At 45.9% G+C, this 23,565-nt stretch overlaps 1 protein-coding gene across 2 annotated transcripts in view; it reads right to left on the minus strand.

The window, feature by feature from the left end:
• Window positions 1-15,900: 15,900 nt before the first annotated feature.
• Window positions 15,901-23,565, minus strand: part of SACM1L (SAC1 like phosphatidylinositide phosphatase) — a 54,666-nt gene continuing 47,001 nt past the window's right edge. For both annotated transcript variants that reach the window (XM_023231312.3, XM_023231313.3), the window contains 5 exons: window positions 23,418-23,490; window positions 22,599-22,692; window positions 22,392-22,484; window positions 21,619-21,676; window positions 15,901-17,781 (listed from right to left, as the gene is read on the minus strand). In XM_023231312.3, coding sequence (XP_023087080.1) covers window positions 17,645-17,781; window positions 21,619-21,676; window positions 22,392-22,484; window positions 22,599-22,692; window positions 23,418-23,490 — 455 coding nt within the window. In that variant the 3' untranslated portion in view covers window positions 15,901-17,644. The remainder of the gene's footprint in view (window positions 17,782-21,618; window positions 21,677-22,391; window positions 22,485-22,598; window positions 22,693-23,417; window positions 23,491-23,565) is intronic.

The following is a 23,565-nucleotide window of genomic DNA, read 5'->3' on the forward strand; positions in this document are numbered from 1 at the left end:
GGTGGGCTTGTGACTGCTTCAACCAAAAGAATATGATAGAAGGGACACCATTTGACATTAAAGGCTAGATCATGTGGCCATGCAGTTTCGACCTGGTTTGCTGGAACATTCACTTGGGGAGCCCCAAGTTGCCATGAATGAAGGCCAACCACCCTGACACTGCTGTACTCCAGCTCACAGGACCAGCTCAGTCCACCTTCCAGCCACGCCTGGGCACCAGACTAGCTTGGGCCAGACAGACCAGCCCATCTGTCAAATGAATGCCACTGAGTGACCTCCATCAGTGCCATCTGGAACAGAAGACTCACCCAGCCAAGCCATGGCTGAATTCCTGACTCACAGCATTGTAAAGTAGAGAGGAAGGATCAACAGGGAATGGAGCAGCCAGGTGTGGTGGCTCACGCCTGTCATCCCAACACTGGGAGGCCCAGGCCAGCGGATTGCTTGAGCCCAGGAATTCGAGACCAGCCTGGGCAACATGGCAAAACCTTGTCTCTACAAAAAATACAAAAATTAGCCAAGCCTGGTGATGCATGCCTGGAGTCCCAGCTATTCGGGAGGCTGAGGTGAGAGAGTCACTTGAGCCTGGGAAGCAGAGGTTGTACCACTGCGCTCCAGCCTGGGTGACAGAGCAAGACCCTGTCTCAAAACAAAAAACAAAAACAAAACCCAGGAGAATGTGGTCCCAGAAGCTCAGAGAGAATATCCTAAATTCTGCTAAACATGACTTACCACTTACACTTTCTACTTTTCCTAATGTCAGTCTATATTTGAACCCAACTCTAACAGGAGCTTGATTTAGGACATAAAATGTTAACACAGTATTTTAGTGAATGATACTTTAGGTTTGTACAACTAGAATAAAGGGCAATAGGCATGCATCACTGTAAATGGTGAGTGGAGAAAGATGAACCCCTCGACTTTTGGCTAAACAAAAACAAAAAGCAAATTCATGCTCAGAATAATCTATCAAGGCAGGTGGTAGGAACAAACAGACCATCTTACTCCTTCACCTGGGACCAGGGAATTCACTTAAACATGTCACAGCCCCTTACTAATTGGTCCCCCCAGTGAGATCACATCATGCAGCCTCTACATGGATGTCCAGCCCGGAGGAACAAGGCCAGAGGCAGGAAAGGATGAGAGCTGGACATCAAGGAAGACTCCCCACTCGTAGACTCACCCGGATCTCTCAGCAGGTGAGTGCAGATATGCATGTGTGTGTGCATGGATCTTAGGGAACTGCCACCTGGATAAGAATTTTAAAATTTATCATCAAGGTGCCATCAGATTCAATACTCAAGTGAGGTCCAAATAGACTATAGCCCATGTTTTTCAGCTTCAAGGCCAGAGTAGTCACCTCCATGCTGGCCTTTCACAAAATGAATCCCATGAAGGCTGGTCCTATGAGATGCTCTAGAAACAAAAGATTCCACAGGCTACAAAGTTTGGGTGCTACTGCACGGTAGATACCTCCTCCAGGAAAGTCACTTTTCAAACCTTTGACACGTCCTGCAGGTTAGATAACTCTGTGTAATCCAGGGTTTGCAAACAGTTCTCACCACAGATCCACTGTCAGAAAACAAGTGTTAACACAGAGAACCCACATTACTCCAAAACTGTACTGCAGGTCAGGAAAATGCATGACATCAAGCTCTCTGCCTAACAGACTGAGGAACCCAGAGCTCACGGCAGCGACAGAACCATCATGCAAGATGCGTTCTCAGCAGTGAAAACATACCGGCAAATAGATGAGAATAGAAGGCCCCAACACCCACAAGTAGAGTGGACTTGAGAGACGATAGGGGTGGCACTGCAGACCAGGAGGGACAAGATTCAACAACATTCTCAGCAACTGGCTAACTCTAGAGGAAAAAGAACGCTGGACTCTGTCAGATGACATCATATTGTCTTACATAAGCACAAAATGTGCTAGGAAAACACTGGTCAATTCAACACCATTTTTGCACTTCATTCATCAAAAGTCATAAGAAAATGAAAAGACAAGTTAAAAACAGAGAAGATATTTATAGTATATATAACTAACAAATAATTATTTTCTACAATATAAAGAATGTCAAAACTATGAAAAGATGCTCAATCTCATTAGTGATCTGAGAAATGCCAAAATTGAGATAACGATTTTTATACCTACTGGATTAGAAAGTTAGGAAGTCTGACAGTGCCAAGCATTGATGATAATGTGGAACTGGGAGCAATATGAATGGCACAAGCAATTTAGAAGAAAATTTCATGTTACCTTATATATTTCAGGCTTATAATTCTACCACTGGGCATGGAGCATAGAGAAATAATTTCCGGTGTGAGCTGGAGACATATACAATGCTCACAGCAGTACTTAGTACAAAAACAAACAACCAAAAACAACCAGAATATTCATCAATATTAGACTAGACAAAAGATGATTTATGACCATCATAAATAGATCCAAATGAATATATATATTGTAATATAGTCATTCAAAGTAAACAACAGTTGACCAGGCAGAGTGGCTCACGCCTGTAATCCCAGCACTTTGGGAGGCTGAGGCAGGTGAATCACTTAAATACAAAAATTAGCTGGGCATGGTGTCGCATGCCTATAATCCCAGCTACTTGGGAGGCCGGGGCAGGAGAATTGCTTGAATCTGGGAGGCAGAAGTTACAGTGAGCTATTGCACCACTGCACTCTAGCCTGGGTGACAGAGAGAGATCCTGTCTCAAATAAACAAACAAACAAATAAACAAATAAACAAGGCAGATGACAACAGGTTGGACTCAAGCTATAACCATCAGTGTAGATGAATCTTACAACAATGCCGAATTCAAAGGCCAGCTGTATCATGCATATGGAATGATGTCATTTCTAGACACTTCAAAAACAAGCAAAACTAAACAATACAGATATTACATATACATTATATAGATATTACGTATCTAGTGATACATACTATGTGCTAAACTAGGAAGAAATGCAAGGCTAGTGGTCATCTCTGGGAAGATGTAGGGATGGCAGTGGGAAGGAGAGCACGGGTTTCCAAGGTGCAAGTTCTGTTCTCCCCAGACATGCTCCAGATGCCCCAAAGCATACAGAGGAAAACAGTAAAGCTTTAGATTGAGGTGGAATATTGAATTCTTACAAGCTAGGTGCCTTTCCCAACACTTCTTCCAAAGAAGGAAACATAGCCAGGAGTTAAGGACAATAGCAGAGTTGTGCCCTGGCTCTGGGGAACTCAACTAGCTGCCCTGGATAGGGTGTTCATGGTATACCTGCTGTGTCTGTGTCCCTCCTCTCCCTCCTCCATTCTTCCCTCCTCCATTCTTCCCTCCTGCTCTTTCTTTCTGGGGCTAATTTGCTACACAGCATTAGATAACCAGAACACCTAGGTCCTAGCATAAGCCCCACCTCCTCCGGGAAGCCACCTGACTCCCTCCAGCAATAGCTCTGCATTTCACCTTTGTATTCTCTCCTTACTGACTATGGTCAGCAGACTTCTAAGATGGCCCCCAAAGATTGCCACCTGGTATTCATGCGCTTGTGTTATTCCCCTCCTCTTGAATGACCTGGACCTAGTGACTTCTAGTGCATAGAATACAGTAAAAGTAATGGGATAACAATTTCCAGATTAAGTTATAAAAGACACTGTTGGCCAGGTGTGGTGGCTCACGCCTGTAATCCCAGCACTTTGGGAGGCCGAGGTGGGTGGATCACCTGAGGTCAGGAGTTCGAGACCAGCCTGGCCAACATGGTGAAACCCCGTCTCTCCTAAAAATACAAAAATTAGCCAGGCATGGTGGCAGGCGGCAGCTACTCAGGAGGCTGAGGCAGGAGAATCGCTTGAAGCTGGGAGGAGGAGGTTGCAGTGAGCCGAGATCACGTCATTGTACTCCAGCCTGGGCAACAGAGCGAGACTTCGTCTCAAAAAAAAAAAAAAAAAAAAAAAAAGAAAGAAAGAAAGAAGAAAAAAGACACTGTGACTTCCTCCTTGCTAGCAGATTCTCTCTTGCTGACTTGATGAACCAAGTTGCCATGTTGAACAGGCCCACGTGGCAAGGAATTGAGGTTTTCAGCTAACAGCCAGCAAGTGGACCAGTCTAGCAGCCCACAAGGAACTGAATCTTGCTGATATGATTTGGCTGTGTCCTCACCCAAATCTCATCCTGAATCCCCTGTTGTGGGTGGGACCCAGTGGGAGAGAATTTAATCATGGGAGTGGTTTCCCACATACTGTTCTAGTGGTAGTGAATAAGTCTCTCGAGATCTGATGGTTTTATCTGAGGTTTCCATTTTTGAGTCTTCCTCATTCTCTCATTTTTTTGCCTGCCACCATCCACGTAAGATGTGACTTGCTCTTCCTTGCCTTCTGCCATGATTGTGAGGCTTCCCCAGCCACTTGGAACTGTAAGTCCAATTAAGCTTCTTTCTTTTGTAAATTCCTCAGTCTTGTGTATGTCTTTATCAGCAGCATGAAAACGAACTAATATACCTGCCAATAAGGAGAGTGATCTTTAAAGTGGATCCTGCTCCAGCTGAACCTTGACTGGCGCCTGTGGGAGACCCTGAAATGGGACACAGAGCTAAATCATGCCCAAATTCCTGACCTACAGGAACTGTGAGATGATAAATATGAATAAATATGGGTTGCTTTAAGCCAGTAAGTTTTGGAGTAATTTGTTATGCAGTGATAGATGCACTGAGGTCATTCAGAGCTGGAACGTATCTCACTTCCCTTGCAGTCCCTGGTTGGGAGCACAAGGACACCTCATTAATTCTCAAATTAATGACCAAATTTTGAAATTATTTCACTAGGAAACTGGAAAAATGAATTATGGGAAGATAATATTTTAAATATTTAATGTATCCTGATATATATATATATATATATATAATTTATCCTCAAGATATATATACATATATAAATATATATATTTTCTGATCCACTGTCAGAAAACAACTGTTAATACAGAGAACCCACATTACTCCAAAAGTGCTCCAAATTTCACCTGGAGAGAGAGAGAATGAGAGTGAGCACATGGGCATAAGGGCAAGCCATTTCCAAGGAATTTCATCTCACTTCCCACATGAGTGAGGGTCCTCCTAATGTTACAGGATCTTTGGGGTGTTGGTTTTCTGGCTGGAAACCTCTGTGGTCAGTGGTGCCTTTGCCCGAGTTTTGTTCAAGCCTGCTGGGCTCATTCCACACACTCAGCCTGCCTGGCTGAGCTCAGCTCACACTACCGGCCTGGATCCCATGCCTGCCAAAGGCAAGTCAGGTATGGAGCAGCAAGGGGTGTGTAAGCGTGGGGCCCAACCACTGCCAGTTAGACACACCAGCTGCTGGAGAGGAGCGGGCAGCTCCAAGTGCTGGCATGGGTTTGGGCTCTCTGCAAGGCTGCAGCTGAGGAACATACAGGTACCTCCTTTCTCAGTTGTGAGTAAGTCTAAGGCCCTGCGGTTTTGGAGGGTGACCTGTGCTAGGGAGGTGAGCTGCCGCTGAAGGGAGGCTAGGGAATAGGCGGAGTCCTCCATAGCAACAGAGAATTGTTGTAACAGCTTCTCGTTTTCTATTGTGGAGCGCTGTAGGGCTCCCCCGGCCAACCCCGCTGCGACGACGTAAGTGGTTAAGGATATTCCGGCAACTAGTGGTAGAAATACTTTTCGCCTATGTCGTGCAGTTTGAGTCGGGGCAGCCCCTGCCCAGCCTATGAATTCTGACGGGGTCAGTAGGGTCAGTCGGGGGACTAGGGTAACAGGGATGCACAACTGTCCGTCAGAAGTGCTGTTGGATAGAATTTTTAACAGAGTCATATTACACCAGAAGAATATACCAGGAGGAGCATATAGGGGGCTGCTAGGATATGTAACCGATTGGTTGCAGAGGCTGTTGCTATATGCCGAATAGCAGTAGGGATATTTTTCCTGGTATGGGTCACTGTACAGGGCTACATCGGGTATTGTGACTGTGGATGAATTGAAATCTGTCGTATAGTTGGTGGGAGGGGAGGATAGGGGGACGGCAGTTAATGGTGGCCTCCCTAGGGTTGCACACATAAAGCAAGAGGACAGATCGCCTAAACCGGTGAGGATGGCGAATGCTAGCCCTTCCTGTAATAGGGTCAGCCAGGAGAAGGGCTTTAAGTCTTGTGATAGCTTGGTTTCTTGTCTATGGATTTGTGTATGGATTAGAGGCTGAGTCTGGACTAGACTCCGCCATAGGTACAGGTGACTACTGGGCCAACTACTACTGGAATCAGAGTAGACCGCCCCATGTTGGGGTGATGTCCATCGGGAGTGCCCTGGATCTGTTACTATCCAAGTGTATATGTTGGGAGTCCCTGTCGGATAGCGGGTCCTGAGGAGTGTAGACCCTTTCCGTGGCTCGTCCCATGCTCTGGCTGGGTGCATCTTACAATAGTTGTATGGGCAGCCTGCATTCTGATGCCACCAATAATGTTTACAATTATATTCAGTCTGATCATATTCAAAACAGATCATGGGTATTCCTGGTTGGGCAATCTGGAAGTTAGTGAAATTGAGGTAAATTGGAGTACTGCACCCAGAGGAGGGGCAGTCTGCACTAGCCAGCAGTTTACCTGCCTGGGGGGTTTCCCTGGGGTGAGTTTTGTTCTCATAGAGCCAGAACCTCCAGACATAGGGATCAGACGGCGCAGCAGTGAGGAGAGTCAGATGCATAAGGCATAAGAGCACAGGTAAGCTAGACATGGTTACGGCTATGGGGATGACGGCGCAGGGTTAGCTTTAAGGGATTGTTCTTAGCTTTGTCTATAGTCCATGTATCCGGTGCTCCAGACGGCGGCCCAAGAAGGTCGGATGTTGGGTCCACTGGTTTGACGTGTGTGTAGTGGATCCACGAAGCGATGCCTTCTACTTTGAGAGCAGTGGGAGTAGTCAGGAGTACTTGCAGTGGTCCTTTCCACCTGGGTTGGAGAGTCTCTTGTCGGTGGCGCTTGACTGAGACCCAGTCTCCTGGCTGGAACAAATTTGGTGTTGGCGGAGGTCCCGTTTCGTACAGCTCTCGTAGCTTGGGCCAAATTTCCTGGTGAATTTTCTGCAAGGCTTGTAGGGAGAACAAGAGCTCAGAGACATTTTCGGTTTCAGATTTGAGTAGGTCATCTTTTAGACTGGGAACCAGGGGTGGGGGTCTGCCATACATGATCTCATATGGGGTAAGGCCCAGTCTGTAAGGGGTATTCCGGGCCCGGAACAGAGCGTAGGGGAGAAGTACTACCCAATTAGTGCCAGTCTCCATGGTCAATTTAGTTAAGGTCTCCTTTAGGGTCCGATTCATCCTTTCTACCTGTCCTGAGCTTTGGGGCCTATAAGCACAATGTAATTTCCAATTTGCCCCAAGAATGGAAGCCAAATCCTGACTTACCTTAGCTACGAAGGCTGGTCCATTGTCTGACCCTATCTGGACGGGAAAGCCATACCTGGGGAGGATTTCTTCCAAGATTTTCTTTGCTACAACCTGAGCAGTTTCTCTCTTAGTTGGGAACGCTTCCGTCCATCCTGAAAAAGTATCTACAAAAACAAGTAAGTACTGATACCCATATTTCCCGGGTTTTACCTCAGTGAAATCTATCTCCCAATAGACGCCGGGCCTAGTTCCTCTAAACCTAGTCCCTGCAGTGGCTTGGGTTTGGGGGTAAGCATTGTTTAGTTGGCAGACTTTGCAATTTGTTGTAATATTGCTGGCCAGTTCAGCTATGCGCCTGATTCTGAACTTGGCGTGCCTGATTAAGTCTATCATTCGCCGGGCCACCAGGTGGGTTGTCCAGTGGATGTGTTCCAATACCTGCCATCCTAATTCTTCTGGCAGGATGGTTTGGTTATTGATATCAGTCCACCACCCATTCTGAACCTGTTTTAGGGGAAGCGTGTCCATCCACTCGCGATCCTGTTTGGAATAGTCAGGAAAACATGGCAAGTCTCGCCGGCCAGAATCAGGGAGCTGGAGCGCAAGGAGCTGACTGGAAGCCTTTGCTATGCTCCGTGCGGTTTGATCGGCTAAGAAGTTGCCTCGAGCAATTGGCGTGGTTGGTTTCTGATGCCCAGGGCAATGTACAATAGCCAATTTCTTTGGCTTCCATAAGGTGGTTAGCAGGGCTAGGATTTCTTGTTTGTTTTTTATCTCTCTTCCTTCAGCTGTCAATAGTCCTCTTTCTCTGTAGATGGCCCCATGTATATGCGCAGTAGCAAAAGCATAGTGGCTATCCGTGTATACTGTTAGTTTTTTCTCCGCTCCTAGGGTGAGGGCTTGGGTGAGTGCTACCAGTTCGGCTCTTTGGGCCGATGTCCCTGGGGGCAAGGGTTCCGCCCAGATTACCTCAGTCTCTGACGTCACAGCTGCCCCTGCATACCTCTGGCCTTGATGAACGAAGCTGCTGCCATCCGTGAACCAAATGAGCTCTGCGTCAGGGAGCGGGCAGTCTTGCAGGTCTTCCCGCACTCCATGCACCTGAGCCAATATCTCAGTGCACTCATGGAGTGGGGCATCTAGGTCTGGATTTGGTAGTAGTGAGGCAGGGTTTAAGGTCGTTGGGGGCAGAAAAGTTATTCTGGGAGGGTTTAACAGCAGTCCTTGATAGTGGATGAGCCGGGCGTTACTTATCCATCGGTCCGGCGGCTGCTGCCGGAGGACGCCCTCAATGGCATGCTGGGTTGTAATGCGCAACTCTTGCCCCATGATAAGTTTATCAGCATCCCGGACCATTAGGGCGGTCGCCGCGATTATCAGGAGGCAGGGTGGCCAGCCAGCAGCCACCGAATCTAATTTTTTGATAGATAGGCGACTGGCCTCTGCCAGGGGCCTAGGTACTGTGTTAACACAGCTTTTGCAACGCCCTTACTTTCATCCAGGTATAAGTGGAATGGCTTGGAGACATCAGGGAGCCCTAGCGCGGGAGCTGATAACAAAGCAGTTTTGATCTGTTGGAAGGCCAGCTCAGCCTCTTCCGTCCAATTGAAGGGCTGCCGTTCTTTTGTTGCCTGGTATAGGGGCTTGGCTAACTCTGCAAACCCGGGTATCCATAACCTACAGAACCCCGCCGACCCCAGGAATTCTCTCACTTGCCATGTCGACTGGGTTCTAGGGATACGCAGGACTGTTTCCTTCCGGGCTCTGGTTAACCAGCGTTGCCCCCCTTTTAATAGGTATCCCAGGTAGGTTACCTCCGACTTGCAGATCTGGGCCTTTGTTGCTGAGGCTCGGTAGCCTAGCTCCCCCAGAGTCTTTAGGAGGTTTTCAGTCCCTTGTACACAAGCTTCTGGGGATCTGGCCGCTATTAAGAGATCATCAACATACGCAAAAGAGTTATTTCAGGGTGCTGCCGCCGGTACTCACCCAGATCTTCATGAAGGGCTTCATCGAACAGAGTTGGCAAGTTCTTGAATCCCTGTGGCAGTCTGGTCCATGTCAGCTGACCGTTGATGCCTCTCTCAGGATCAGTCCATTCAAATGCAAACAGTTCTTGACTTTTGGGAGCCAGAGGAAGACTGAAGAAAGCATCTTTTAGATCAAGAACGGTATACCACTGTTTTTCAGGATGTAAGGCACTTAGAAGGGTACATGGATTGGGCACAGTAGGATGTATGTCCATGACCTTTTTGTTAACTTCTCTTAAGTCCTGCACTGGCCTATAATCCATACTGTTGGGTTTACGAACGGGTAACAGCGGAGTGTTCCATGGCGAGTGGCAAGCCCGCAGGACTCCCTGGTCTAGAAGCCGGCGGATGTGAGGCGTGATTCCTTCTCTCACCTCTAGGGACATAGGATATTGCCGAACCCGAACCGGATCCGTCCCCGGCTTAACTTCAACAAAAATGGCAGGCCGATGCTTTGCTAATCCTAAGCCCCCGGTTTCTGCCCACGCTTCAGGGAAGCGCTGGAGCCATGAGTCAATTTCCTGATCAGGGGGCTTTTGCTCCTGATGGAGTCTGTACTCATCTTCTAAAGTAACAGTCAGGATAGATATGGGCTTGTTTTGGGAGTCAGTTATCTTGGGCCCTTCTGGTTCAAAGTGGATTTGGGCCCCCATTTTTGTTAATAAGTCTCTTCCTAATAGGGGGCAGGGGCTTTCTGGGATGACTAGGAAGGAATGGGATACTCTTCCCGTTCCTAAGTCCACAGTCCTCTGAGTTGTCTAGGGGTATTTTTTTATGCCTGTGGCCCCGTGCACCCAAGATGAGTTCTTGGACATTTTCCCAAGTGGTTTTGTTAGGACTGAGCGTTCTGCCCCGGTATCGACCAGAAAGTGAACCGGGGTCCCCTCCACTTGTAAAGTTACCCTGGGTTCGGGGAGGGGTCCTGAACCCCGTCCCCCCTATTCAGAGTCCTGGGTAACGAGGATGGAGGTCTGATCTGTCTGATTGGCTGGTTTCTTTTTCTTTGGGCAGTCCTTAATCCAGTGGCCACGTTCCTTGCAATAAGCACACTGATCCCTTTCTAATCTTTGTTTGGAGCCTGGCTTTGTCTGCTTCCTGCTTTGGTTATTCCCTGCCTGGGGGAAAGCTGCTACCAAAACTTTGGTCATCTCCTTAGTTGCCTTAAATTGCTTTTCTTCTGGAGTATCCCTATTGTTATAAACTCGCTGGGCCATCTGGAGGAGATCCTGAATTTGCTTCCCTTCTAAGCCCTCTAATTTCTGGAGTTTTCTCTTAATATCTGGTGCTGCCTGGTTCACAAAGGACATTACCACAGCTGCCTGATTCTCTGGTGCTTCCGGGTCCGTAGGGGTAAACTGTCTGAAAGCTTCCATTAGTCTCTCTAAATATACCACGGGGCTTTCTGTCTTACCTTGTAGCACAGAGTATACTTTCGCTAAATTGGTGGGCTTGCGAGCTGCTGCCCGGAGACCTGCCATTAGAGTCTGGCGATAAATGAGCAGTCGTCCCCTACCTTCTGCCGTGTTGTAATCCCATCTGGGTCAGGTCAAAGGGAAAGCCACGTTAATGAGATCAGGATTTGCAGTTGGCTGGCCATCATCTCCTGGGACCAGCTTTCTGGCCTCGACTTGGATTCTTTCCCGCTTCTCCGTTGTGAACAGGATTCGGAGGAGGTGTTGACAGTCATCCCAGGTCGGCTGGTGAGTAAACATGACACTGTCTAACAACGAGGTTAGATCTTTGGGATTATCTGAGAACCGAGCATTTTGGGACTTCCAATTGTACAAATCACTAGTGGAAAAAGGCCAATACATGAGGCGGGAGAGCCCGGTATCGTCGGACGATCCTATTTCTCTGAGGGGCAGGGCTACGGTAGAGTCAGGGAGTCGGGAGGCTTGGTTCTGCTGCATGCGGCCTCGTGTTTGGCCGGCCGGCCCCCCCTGATTACTTTCGCTCTCGGTTGCCTCCGCTTCTCAGTCATCTTCCACGGAAGCATCCTGGGGGACTGGGGCCTGTGGGATAGGGTGTGGATATGGTGGGGGAAGTGTGGGTTCTAACGTTAGGGGGTCCTGGCTATCTGGCAGCACAGGGGCCGAGGGAGAAGGGGGAGCCCTTTGTCTTGTAGGTCGCGTTACCAGGACCTTGCAGGGCTCAGGGATGAATGGAATCACCAAGGGTGGTGGGTTTTCTGCAAGGTTCTGCCACACTAGGATATAAGGAATTTGGTCAGGGTGTCCTGACCCCCCTGGCAGAAAAACCTTAGCTTTTACCTTAGTAATAATGGAGAGATAGAAAGTTCCTTCGGAGGGCCACCCTACACCAAAGGTGGGCCACTCCGAATGGCAGAGAGTAATTAGCTTCCCTTTTTTTAGTTCTACACTTAAATCATGCCCCCAAGCCTTCACATCTTTGAAATTATTAACAAGGAGGGAGAGCGGCGTGCTCTGGGTGTTGCCCATCTTTGGACTGCTCCTACAAGGAGAAGGAAAGACGAAAATGTGTGTTAAGCAGGGGGGTGTACCCGACAGGCGAAATTCAACAGGTCCAGTCCTGGAAGAGAAAAAGGGGTTCTATATTTCTTTTTGGACTTAACAATAACAGACAGACAGTGGTAAACGATGAGCATTCACGAGCGTGTGTCGGACTTAACTTCCGACCTGAGTCAGATGGGGCAACCAAGTGTGGATGGCACCAGGTTGGGCACCAGGGGATGTCTCCCACCAGTCCCGAGTGGCTGTCTTTTAGTGCGTCCACCAAGACCGTGCCACCTACAGTACAGACCGATACAGATCACAGATTTCGCGAAATTTCAGGAAGACAGACAGAGACAGAAATGGAGACGAAGACAAAGCCGCTTACTTACAGATTAAGATCCGTTGACTTGGGGATCTGGTGGGCTTGGGGCAAATCCCGGACGAGCCCCCAGATGTTATGCCCAGACCGCTTATTCCCCAAAGAAGACCACCAGAGTCCAGAGTCAAAGCCAAGCAGCAAGGATCTTTATTACAGGTTCGAACCTGGAGCTCTCACTCACTCGTGAAATGAGCCGGGCAGGAGAGCTCCCCCACTGGGCTCCGAACAGTGTTATAAAGTCTAAGAAAAGTAGGCATAGAATCATTATACAAATCAGATGTATGATTGGCTAGTGTTTGAACAAGGCAATTTGGCTAACTATGATTGGTTCCCGCCATTTCTAGTATTTCAGTTAATTTTGAAATTCTGATGACGTTTATCAGGGGCTTGCAGGGCAGGGGCAGGGCTTGTTTTTGCAAACCCCGAGGCGGGAAAGCAGTCCTACAGAAGCAGAACAAAGGCAGTTAATCATATTGTGACAGGTTTCACAACAGGTTTTGCAACATGAATGTACCTTACTTAAACGCGTCTTGTGACCTTGCCGTGCCACAGAGAGAAAAACAGGAACTTACAAAATCTTTACAAAATGTTTGTGAGAGCAGAACAAAGGTTTAGCAATAGGGTGGGCACACACTTTTATGCCCTTTCACATGCACTGCAAACAGCTTCCACGACTGCCAGTGCCCAAGACAGTGGTGCCCAGAAGTCTGGAGATGCTAGGAACTGCAGGGCCCCAAAGAGGTAGTCACAGCCCTGACTCACTGAACTCCCAGGTCTGGATTCCTCGAAGGGCTGCAGATCTTCTCTCCTTCTCTTTGCGTGCAATGTGGTGAGCAAGGGGCGTCTTAGCCCTGTTTGTGTTACAGCTTTTTTTTTTTAATGCGACGGAGTCTCACTCTGTCGCCCAGACTGGAGTGCAGTGGCATGGTCTCTGCTCACTGCAAGCTCCGCCTCCCGGGTTCACGCTGTTCTCCTGCCTCAGCCTCCTGAGTAGCTGGGACTGCAGGCGCCTGCCACCACGCCCCGCTAATTTTTTGTATTTTTCGTAGAGATGGGGTTTCACCATGTTAGTCAGAATGGTCTAGATCTCCTGACCTTGTGATCTGCCTGCCTCGGCCTCCCAAAGTGCTGGGATTACAGGCATGAGCCACTGCGCTGGGCCATGTTATAGCTCTTTTAGCCTCACCATTTGGCAGGTCCTGAGTTCTTGTCCTGTGGCCAGGAAGAATGAAGTATGTGCACAAGTGTGGATGAGCAAGACAAAGAGGAGCTTCATCAAGTGATAGAACAGCTCAGAGGAGACCTGCAGGGAGTAGCTCCTTTCTGCAGCCAGGGTGTTCCGATGAGTGTTCAGCTCCTAGCAGAGAGGGTAGCTCCTCTCTCCAGGCAGGTCATCCCAACAAGTGTTCAGCTATCAGCAGAGAGGGTAGGTCTTCTCTGCAGCTGGTTGTCCCATTGTCTCTGCTTTGTTTTGGCTGAGCCCAGGGCCTTTGTCGGCCTCAGAAGGGAGAAATTGCATGCCAACTGTCCCATGGGCAGCCATACGTGGGGCCAGAAAAGGCACAAGTGCCCATTCCAGTCAGGTCCACGGAACTGGCAGCCCAGTCCCCAGCCTCCAGGCTGTCCTTGGCCTGAAGGTGGGGCCTCACCAGGGACCCGCCCCCTTCTGCCCAGGAGCCTGCCTGCCTCCTGCAGCCATCCATGGTGCCCAGATTGCTTGCACCAAGGGGCACCTGCAGGTCAGCACCAAGACACCCTTAGCCTCCCCTTCGGTTTCCCCTTCCCTCCACCAGTGCTTGTTGGTGCCCAAAGTCCAGAGGGGTCGACGTGGCAGGGGCTGGCGTTTCAGTGTTGCTCCAAGTGTGCACACACCCTGCTGAGCTGTGACAATGCCCGGCTTCAGCCCCAACCCCACTCTGAGATCTGGCTCCTGAGGATGCAGAGTGCAGACACCCCCAGGTCCTGTGCCTGGGAAGGCGAGTCTCCCACCTGCTCCATGGAACGTGCAGGCAGCTCTGGCCACGCCTCCTTGCAGACTGGGGTGGGGGTTCCGGTTCCTTGCTGGGCCCATGCTGGCATCTGAAGCAGGAGTGACGTCACCACAAGTTCTTCCCGTGGTCCCAGTGCTCAGAGGTGGCCTGGTGCTCCCCCTTGCCTGGCTCACAGCCCTGCCCAGCAGGGGTGCCTCCAGGAGCAGCCTGCAGGCCCTGGGCCTGGTCCTAGGGAGCATCAGGCTCGGAGGTCACCCCACTGTGGGGCAGACCCTGGGGATCCGGCCCTGGGAAGCCCTGCGCAGAGCCTCCTCCCAGGGCGCAGGAATCCAGCAGCAGTCAGCAGGGAGGGTGCAGTGGCCATGCCACTGGCTGGGTCCCCAAAGTGAGCACCGCTCCCACTTCCCATTCCAGGCCCCCGAAGGACAGCCCCAGCTCCGTGCCCCAGGCCTGGTCCCCGTGCCTCATGTGTAAGCGTGGCACCACCCCAGGCCCAGCTCCGCCTGTGACCCCTCTCTGCCTGCTCCTCCATGCACAATTACGCTGCTCCCCCATCAGCAGGCAACTCAGCCTGGCCCCACTGCGGCAGCCCCTAGGTGGACAGGTTCTAGGGGGATCCCTGAGGCAGGCTCCGGGGACTGTCTACCTCCTCCCCACGCCATCCCGGCAACAGCAAGCAACAGTGGTGGTAACGTGGATCAGGGTCCAGAGCAGGGGTGGCTCCGGGCCTGGAGGCAGGACCCACTCAGCCATACAGGGGTGGGGGCGGCGCAGTTGGCTGCTGCAGGGACACAGGGCACAGGGGTCTCACCATCACTACTGCTGCCCCTGCAGCCGCTCCTGCCGTCACCACTCACATCTCCCTGCCAAGGCCGGCACAATGGCAGCAGCCACTCCAGACAGCCCACTGCTGCCATCACTAGGTACCAATGTGTTCACATCACTATTTCCCTCATGCTGACACCTTCCTGTGGAGGTGTCATTTTCTAATAAGCAAAATTTTCCCACATCAGCTAGGATCATAGCATTTTGAAAAACAAATTATAATTTGAAGGTGGGGGACACCTTTTTATAGACATTACACTTTACTAAGTATTTCCCTGGGTTTCTCTGTAACTAAAAAAAATAACTATAAGGAGATACAAAATTTCTTAAGTGATCATAACTGGAAAGCAAGATTGCAGAAGCTACTGATTTTTCTTGCTTACTCTAATTTTTCTATGATGATCATGCATTGCTTTGTGTATTAGTTTGTTTTCACACTGCTGTAAAGAACTACCTGAGACTGGGTAACATATAAAGAAAAGAGGTTTGACTCACAGTTCTGCATGGCTGGGGAGGCCTCATAAAACTTACCATCATGGCAGAAGGTGAAGGGGAAGCAAAGCATGTCTTACATGGTGGCAGGAGAGCGAGCGAGGGGGTAAATGCCAAACACTTGTAAACCGTCAGACCTCGTGAGAACTGATGAGAATGGCATGGGGGAAACCATCCCCCATGATCCAACTACTTCCCACCAGGTACAATTTGAGATGAGATGTGGGTGGGTGGGGACACAGAGCCAAACCGTATCACTCTGCATGATTTTTAATATTCTAAGATCAAAAAGAAAAACATCACTTTCAAAATACATGAATGATACCAACAGTAGTTAGAAAAGAATATGACATTTTATTTTCACTTATGGACATACAGTACATGAATTTAGAAATAAAATCATCGCAGGATTCTGAAATACTGATACCTTAAGATCTAACACACTGATATTAGTCCATTCCCTACAAAGCAGCCACATTAGCAGCTTAGATTTGGTCTTTGTTGTAGTTGTTGACATTAAGTTCTTTAAGTGAAATGCCCAGCAGCATTTAAATAATATTTTACAGCAGACATGAACTAAGTTTCAATATTCCATCTTTGGAACACATTATGCTTATTTACATGTTAACAGGTGGCTATATTTACTTACCCTATTGTGAGTTTAATGACTGATTTTAAGCTACAAAGGGTTTTCCAGCTATCCTTTAGAGTTTCTAAAAGTAACAACTTGTATCAATGTTTTACAAAAGATAATGATGAAAAAAAGGTAATGCTGAAATAAAGGCGCTTTTAGAAATATTTAAGGACAACATAAGGTATTAATATTGGAAAAAAACTGTACATATTTCTAAGCACAATACTGAAATATTGTAGCAGTGTTTAATTGAATTGTTTTAAAATAGTGGTAATTATACTACCTTACATACTGTTCTAATATTTAAATCTCTTAATTACAATTTGAATATACAATCTGACTTACAATTAGAACTATGCACAGTTTCCGAAGCATATTTTCCAGGTTTGTTTTTGCACACATAAATTAATGTTTAAGTTGGTCCTTGATTTGGAGAACTATAACTACCTGGAAGCACTAAGTTTCAGACACATTTATTGACAGCCAACAAAATCCTTGACAGAGTGAAAAGCATCAAGAGTACCATGCGTGGAAAAGCAGCTGGTGCCCCCCAAGTGCAATATGAAATCTAGAACAAGACCCTCTCAGAGGCCTGCATGTCTCAATGACTGACCCTCAAAGAAACCAAAATGCACAGGAGGAAGCAGCTGACCAGTCATGGGCATCTTCCACACTGCGGCAATCTTTAAAACAGAGGCAGCTTTGGACCTCTAGCATAAGAGATAGACTTTACATTCTTTGATTTTATTTACACTTTTTTAAAAAGATAAAGTATATCTGAATTCTCTCATCACATCTAAACTGCTGGTGCACTGGCAGCCCAAGCTGATTAAAGTCATGAGGCAGCCCACCAGAGACTTTAACAGAACCCCAGACCACATCCCCTCCTCTTTTCTATCATGAAGTCACAGACTGTCTCATCAAACTACTTGATGTCTGTAAGAGACTTACATTTTATAAACACAGTTAGCTTATTACTGAACTTTTAAGCAAAGTCCAAAGATGTGTGGAAAAGTATGCTTGCTAACAGTGACTGCTTCTACAAGGACAATAATGAAACTGAGCTACAAAAATAATTTTACTGTTTTAAATAATGAAAGGAGCTAGGTTTTTAAAATATATTACTCATTCTGCAACAGCTGATTAAACTGACAATCAATAGAATCCAATGAACAGATTCAGCTTCCATTCTGCAAGCTGAATTCAGGTTATATTTTAATTACAGAATAGCTTCAAATTACAAATCTAACTGTCCCAATAGCAAAGAGACCATCAAGGCAGTAACATCAGATCAATTCTGTCATCATCCTGCACGGAGCACAAGATGTGCTTTTGGATAAAGGCATTAAAAAGACCTTGGGCTGATGTGGAAAGCGGGTCAGTAAAGACTCCAGTTCTGCACAATGGAATCTTCCAAGCCAAGCCGCTTTCCACAAATACAAATTCAGTCTATCTTTTCTTTCTGGACCAGTCTGGGAGCATCAACAAAATCTTTGCCATTGTAAAGAATGATAAAAAATGTTCCAATGCTTGCAACTCCCCAGAAGAGCACATAGGCCAGTGTTTCTGTCCAAGTGTCACCTGTTGATATTAAGAAACAAAAAGCTAAATAAGTCATTTGTTGATATCAGACCCAGTTTTCAGCTGTTTAGCACATTTTGGCAACATTAAAGTTTACTAGCACATTCACAGCAAAAACATAAGAACCTCTTAATTAAGGTTTAAACCGGTGGTTCTCAAACCCTGGCTAGTACCAGAATCTTCTGCAGGGCTTGACAAAGCATCAACTGTTGGGCCCCAAGAATCTGCATTCGAGCAAGTTCCTAGTTCCCAGGTGATGCTGATGCTACCAATCAAGAGGCTACACTTTGAGAACCACTGGACTAAACGATTTCATATATTATACAAATAATAATCACTTTTAGCATATTTTAATAATACAAAAAACTATTGTTTAATTCATAGTTCTGTAACAGATATGAGCTATTATCAAAATACCTGCACAAAAAATTTTAATAGCATATTCATAAGTTATGAATATCAAACATAAGTTATCCAAAACTTTTCTGAAGTTACACATACATAAATATATAAAACAAAAGTCAGTAACATTTGCTTTAGAGACGGGGTCTTGCTATGTTGCCCGGGCTACAGTGCAGTGCCTATTCACAAGCATGATTCCACTACTGATCAGCACAAAAGTTTTGTCCTGCTGTTTCCGACCTGTACTGGTTCACCATTCCTTAGGCAACCTGGTGATCTCCTGCTCAAAGAGGTCACCATATTGATGCTGAACTTAGTGTGGACATCCGATGAGCATAGCACACTACAGACCAGAACTCCTGGGCTCAACTGATCCTCCCGTTTCAGCCTCCTGAGTAGCTGGGACCATAGGCACACACCACAGCACCCAGCCAATAACATATTTGAATGACATATTTAGCCCAACTCTGCTGATATGCATTTTCCAAAGTCTGAAGTTCATAAAGGTTAGCAGCAGGCCAACGGGCAAAGATCTACTTTGTTTTACTCCTTGAATAGCTGAACCTAGAGAATAGCTTCTCTCTCTGCAACAGTACTGGCCTCATCTGCAGACGGAGAAACACATACAGGGAATAACAGCCAGTGAGAGAGCACATCAGTGAAGAAACCAGTCTCCAGACTCTTTCCTAACAAGCCCTCAGAGATCATGCTACATGTGTTTTCTATTCTCTTTGAAAACCACAGCAGGAGTTAGAAATCAGGTATCACCACACCCAAATGTCACAAAGTTCCTTATAACAATTAACTGACATGAGATGTTACCATCCACAGCATCCAATCTCTTTTTATGCAAAATATACTCAAATTTGCATAATTGCTAATTTTCATGGCTCTGAGTTTTAAATTTCTTCTTGGACAAAAAAAGAAGGGCAGTTCCTTATTGGCCACTCTGCTGGAATCATCCGTTTTATTCAGGCAGAGCCCTTGGTCTTGACTTTCCTGCCTCTCCAGAGGTTCTTAGGTAAATGTGGGTATAGTCAGAACAACAAAATTAACTAATTTAACAGTACAGTGGCTCCCCAAAAATGGCATCCACTGGGCAGTGTTTTCAGGAAAGAAGGCAGAGGATCTAGAGAGGAAATGAGAGCACGGATGGCCGCTGAGGAACTTGCACATGCTGCCTCTTCCTTCCTGCCCCAAAACCCACAGTCACGTCCCAGGCAATGCCTGTGTCTCAACCTGTTTTTGTATTGTAGGGTAAGAATGGTTTTTACATTTTTAAATGGTTATAAACACAAAAACAAAGAATGTGCAGCAGAGACCACACACCATCCATAAGGACAAAAATATTTACTACCTGCTCTTTACAGAAAAATTTTGCTAACTATAATAATAGTAAGATGGCTCTTTCCCCCTACTCAACATTTCAGCATTTAGTCAAAACTACATCACAACTGTCTACAGGGCTGAGCACTGAGGGGAATACCGAGAACGGAGCCTCCCTATCAAAAAGGCGACAGAATTAGTGGTGGTGGTGGAGTAGGAGTCCTTAATTCAGCAAACATTTACTGAGGGTTTACTATATCCTGGACAAAGGAGATAAAGCAATGAGTAAGACACAGACTCTCAAAAAGTTGCTGATCCAGTGAAAAAGACAAACAAGTATGCAAATCATTACCATCCAAAAACAAATACACACTGGGTATGTCAGGTACACCAAAGAGGTATACTACCTCTGAAAAATAACTCCCTATGTATTAATGAGGTTAAAAGAGGAAAGTGCTGGGAGAGAGGACCAGGAGTGCTGTGGAAATTCAGATAGAAGGTGAAGACTCCATGTGGGAGAGACACTCTGTCAGAGGGGAGCATATGAATGGTGCCCTGAGGATGGTGGAATTCAGACAAGCAAGAAGAGGTTGGCTCAATGAATTCAGGATAGAGGATGAAGGCTGGAAGGTGCCTTTTCTTTCAGAGTGACTCGGATTGCACCTCCAAGGTACAATACACCAAGTCCCAGACTTAAACCTCGAAAATACAGGATATTACTCAAAGGAGAATAAAGAATACATTCTTCTCACTTTAATCTTAAATGCTTTATTAACTCAGTAACATAGCAAAATATTAGGAGAAAAAAGAAAACCAGTAAAGACCTTGTCCACTCAGGTTCTCAGGCAATTTTACTCTCAACCTATTAAAATTTAAGGATAAGTAATACCTTAATCCATTAACATTTATTTGAGTTGGTTAGACTATACATTCTATAAATGGAATACTTTGCAGCCATTAGCAATTAAGAACATGGGAAAACATACTGCTTAGTGAAAAAAAGCAGATAATGAAAATACGTATCTCACTTTTGAAAAAAATCAGACACTTATAAATATTAAAACATCAAAATGTTAAGAGTGGTGAGCTTCTCTCTCAAAGGTATGATGATAAATAATATTTTCTCCTTTTCTGCCTACATGTGTTTTCTATAATTACTATGTATTACTTTGATAATGTGAAAGGAAAATAAAATCTCAGGACTCCAAATTTACTATGCCAAAGAGAAAAGTTAAACTTGGGAACTGAGTCTCACAAAACTACCCTCCTTTTGTTCCTAAGCAGACAGCTGCGAAGATAGTGGGCCACATATCTTTCCAGATGGCCACCCTCACAAACTGTCACAAGCAAATTCCATGTGGGCCCCAAAATCTTTACCCTAAAAGACAGTCCGGTCAAATCTCCCTCACCCTGACATTGTAAATTAACAGTTTATTTTCACAGGTAAGGGACAAAGACTAGAAAATCATCCCTCCACCCACCCCAAAACAAATGTAGATTTGACTTCTCCCTCTACTCTACGTTTACTTTGTCTTACATAAAATGCAGATTTACTGAGCGGGAGATGAATGCATAATTGACTGTTCCTCTACCCCCTCCTTTCACATGTAATGTGGATTCAGTGAGTGCTAATCAAAGCCTCACAAGAATATGACCACTTATCTCACTACCTACCCTCCCTTTGTTTCCATTCCTCCTTCCCCTCCTGTACACCGTTTCACCATTTAATACTGAAGTCCTCAAAACCCTCTTTGGAAAAAGCACAAGATACTGATCCTACCGTAGCTTGTGTCTCTTTTTCCTAGGCAGGTTCTCAACCTTGGCAAATTAAGCCTCTGAACTGACTGAGACCTGTCTCAGACACTTACTGGTTCACAGTAATAAGAAAAACATGTTTTTAAAATCTGAGGTTTAAAAAAAACCATCAAACTACTAGGTATGTTATTTTTCTTCCTGTCACATCTAATGACTAATTTCATCTACTCCACTTTACCCATTAAATTTAATAGGGAAACATCAAGTGTTCAGTGAACTCAAAAACTTAAGATGTTGTAAAAGAAAGGTCAACATTCTAAGAAACAAATGGAAGAATGTGTGGAGCTGACTTACCAGCCATCAGCAAACAGATAATGCACATTGAAAAGGCAACAACCATGATAATAGGCAACTGGAAAAGACAACAGAAAGAGATAATCATTTAAGAATGCTAATCAATGGCTGCAAAATCAGTTGTGCATGCACTGCTTGGGAAAAGAAAAAAACTCATCTGTCAACTAATACACACAGTATCTTTTGTCAACAACACATTATTATTTATGGGTTCAATCACAACTGCCCTAGACTTTAGATGGGGAAAGTGGTAAGATCGGAAGAAGCATGCTTTTGCTCCAAGCCAAAGAGTGCTAAACAGAAGGAGGATGCCCAGATGAGGACCTAGAACACTAGGTCTCCCTTCCATTCCAGGGCACTTGACCCACTGGAAAGAAAATCCAGAGAGGCTCTTGCAGAGTCTGGTGAACAGAGAAGTCAAAAAGGAGAGAAGCATCAAAAATAAACTTTGCCTCCCATGTAACAAGTTTGTCTCTGGCAATTCCCTCAATGTAAAAGAACTGAAGTTTTCCTGAAATGAGAAACCTTCCACTTTCCCTTTGCTTATGTGACATCACACGAAAAGGATGTGTGAGACACTCTGAGGAAAAGAAAACAAATGCTCCACAGTTACTGTACTCCTCAGCCTGACCTCTTTGGAAAACTTAAGTATTTATATTTCATGTAATGAAATATAAACAACATATAACGTTTTAAATTAAGGAGACTGAAACCATCTATACCTTCAGACACAATGCTTTTAAAAACTTGAAAAATACAAAATGGTTTCTTACAGCCAGGAATTTCCAATCCCTTGGAACACTTAAAGGACTATGAGATTCTAATTCATCCACTGAATAGTTTCCAAGAAATAAGTCTATGGAATCCTAGAACAGAAAGGAAGAAATTAGTAACTCACCAAACTCAGTGTGAGATAACATTAGTGAACGATGCAAAGATACAACCGACTAATGCCAGGAAAGCATCAAATACAAACTTACTTGTCTAAATCCATCGGAAAAGTTGTTCTTATAATATCGTATCATTGAGTTCCAGCCATCCATTATAAGTCCCAAATGAGTTCTCTTTCCAGTTCTGGTTAAAGAGGTTAAATTTTAAGTTACAAGTTTGTACACTGAATTCTCACACTGTTTTATGGCCAATAAGCATAAGGTATAGAAATAAGTGACAGATTTAAAAAACTATCGCTGAAGATATAGATACTTCACAAAAGAAATCACTTGTAGGTCCAAGAAATACCTATTTTCTTTCTAAAATATTACCAAAGGAGGCACAAAGAAACACACTAATTCCAGCTGCAAAGACAAGAAATATGAAGAGAAATACATAGCCCAGGTTAAGTGGTAGGACACAGCAAAGCAAAGAGACTAGAAATCTTATTCTGCTCCCAGGGAATCCACACAGCAGAAAAAGAGCCACCGCATGCATAATACATTCAAAATGTTCTAATTCCTCATTACTCAGTGTGGTCTTTGAAAGCAGCATCAGCATCACCTGGGTGCTTTTTAGAGGCACATCTCAAGACTGGTGCTTCAGGTACACAGTAAGGTCTGAGAAGCACTGTGGAGCGGTGGCTCTCACCCCTCCCCAAGCATCAGAATCTCCCAGGGTGGCTAAGAACACACCAGAACCTGGGCCTCATCTCCCAGAAATCCTGACTCCACAGGTCTCAAGTGAAGCCCGGATGCTGGAGATTTGCTGCTGTTGCTGCTGTTGTTTGAGAGCTGCCCAGGTGATTTTTAAAAGCACCGGGACTGTGAACTACTGATGTGGAATGCTATTTTAAAAGCACGGCTTGCCTGGTAAAGTCAGTCTTCAAGGCACCAGTTCCTGCATATTGCTTGGCACAGGCATTTGCGTTGTCAGCCCAGGCTGTAGAAAAAAGTGAAAACAGCTGATAATGATTAAGATGACAAAGTTCTAAATCCAGAATATTAATTTATTTCA

This window comes from Piliocolobus tephrosceles, chromosome 2 (genome assembly GCF_002776525.5).
Source record: "Piliocolobus tephrosceles isolate RC106 chromosome 2, ASM277652v3, whole genome shotgun sequence".
Taxonomy (NCBI): Eukaryota; Metazoa; Chordata; class Mammalia; order Primates; family Cercopithecidae; genus Piliocolobus; species Piliocolobus tephrosceles.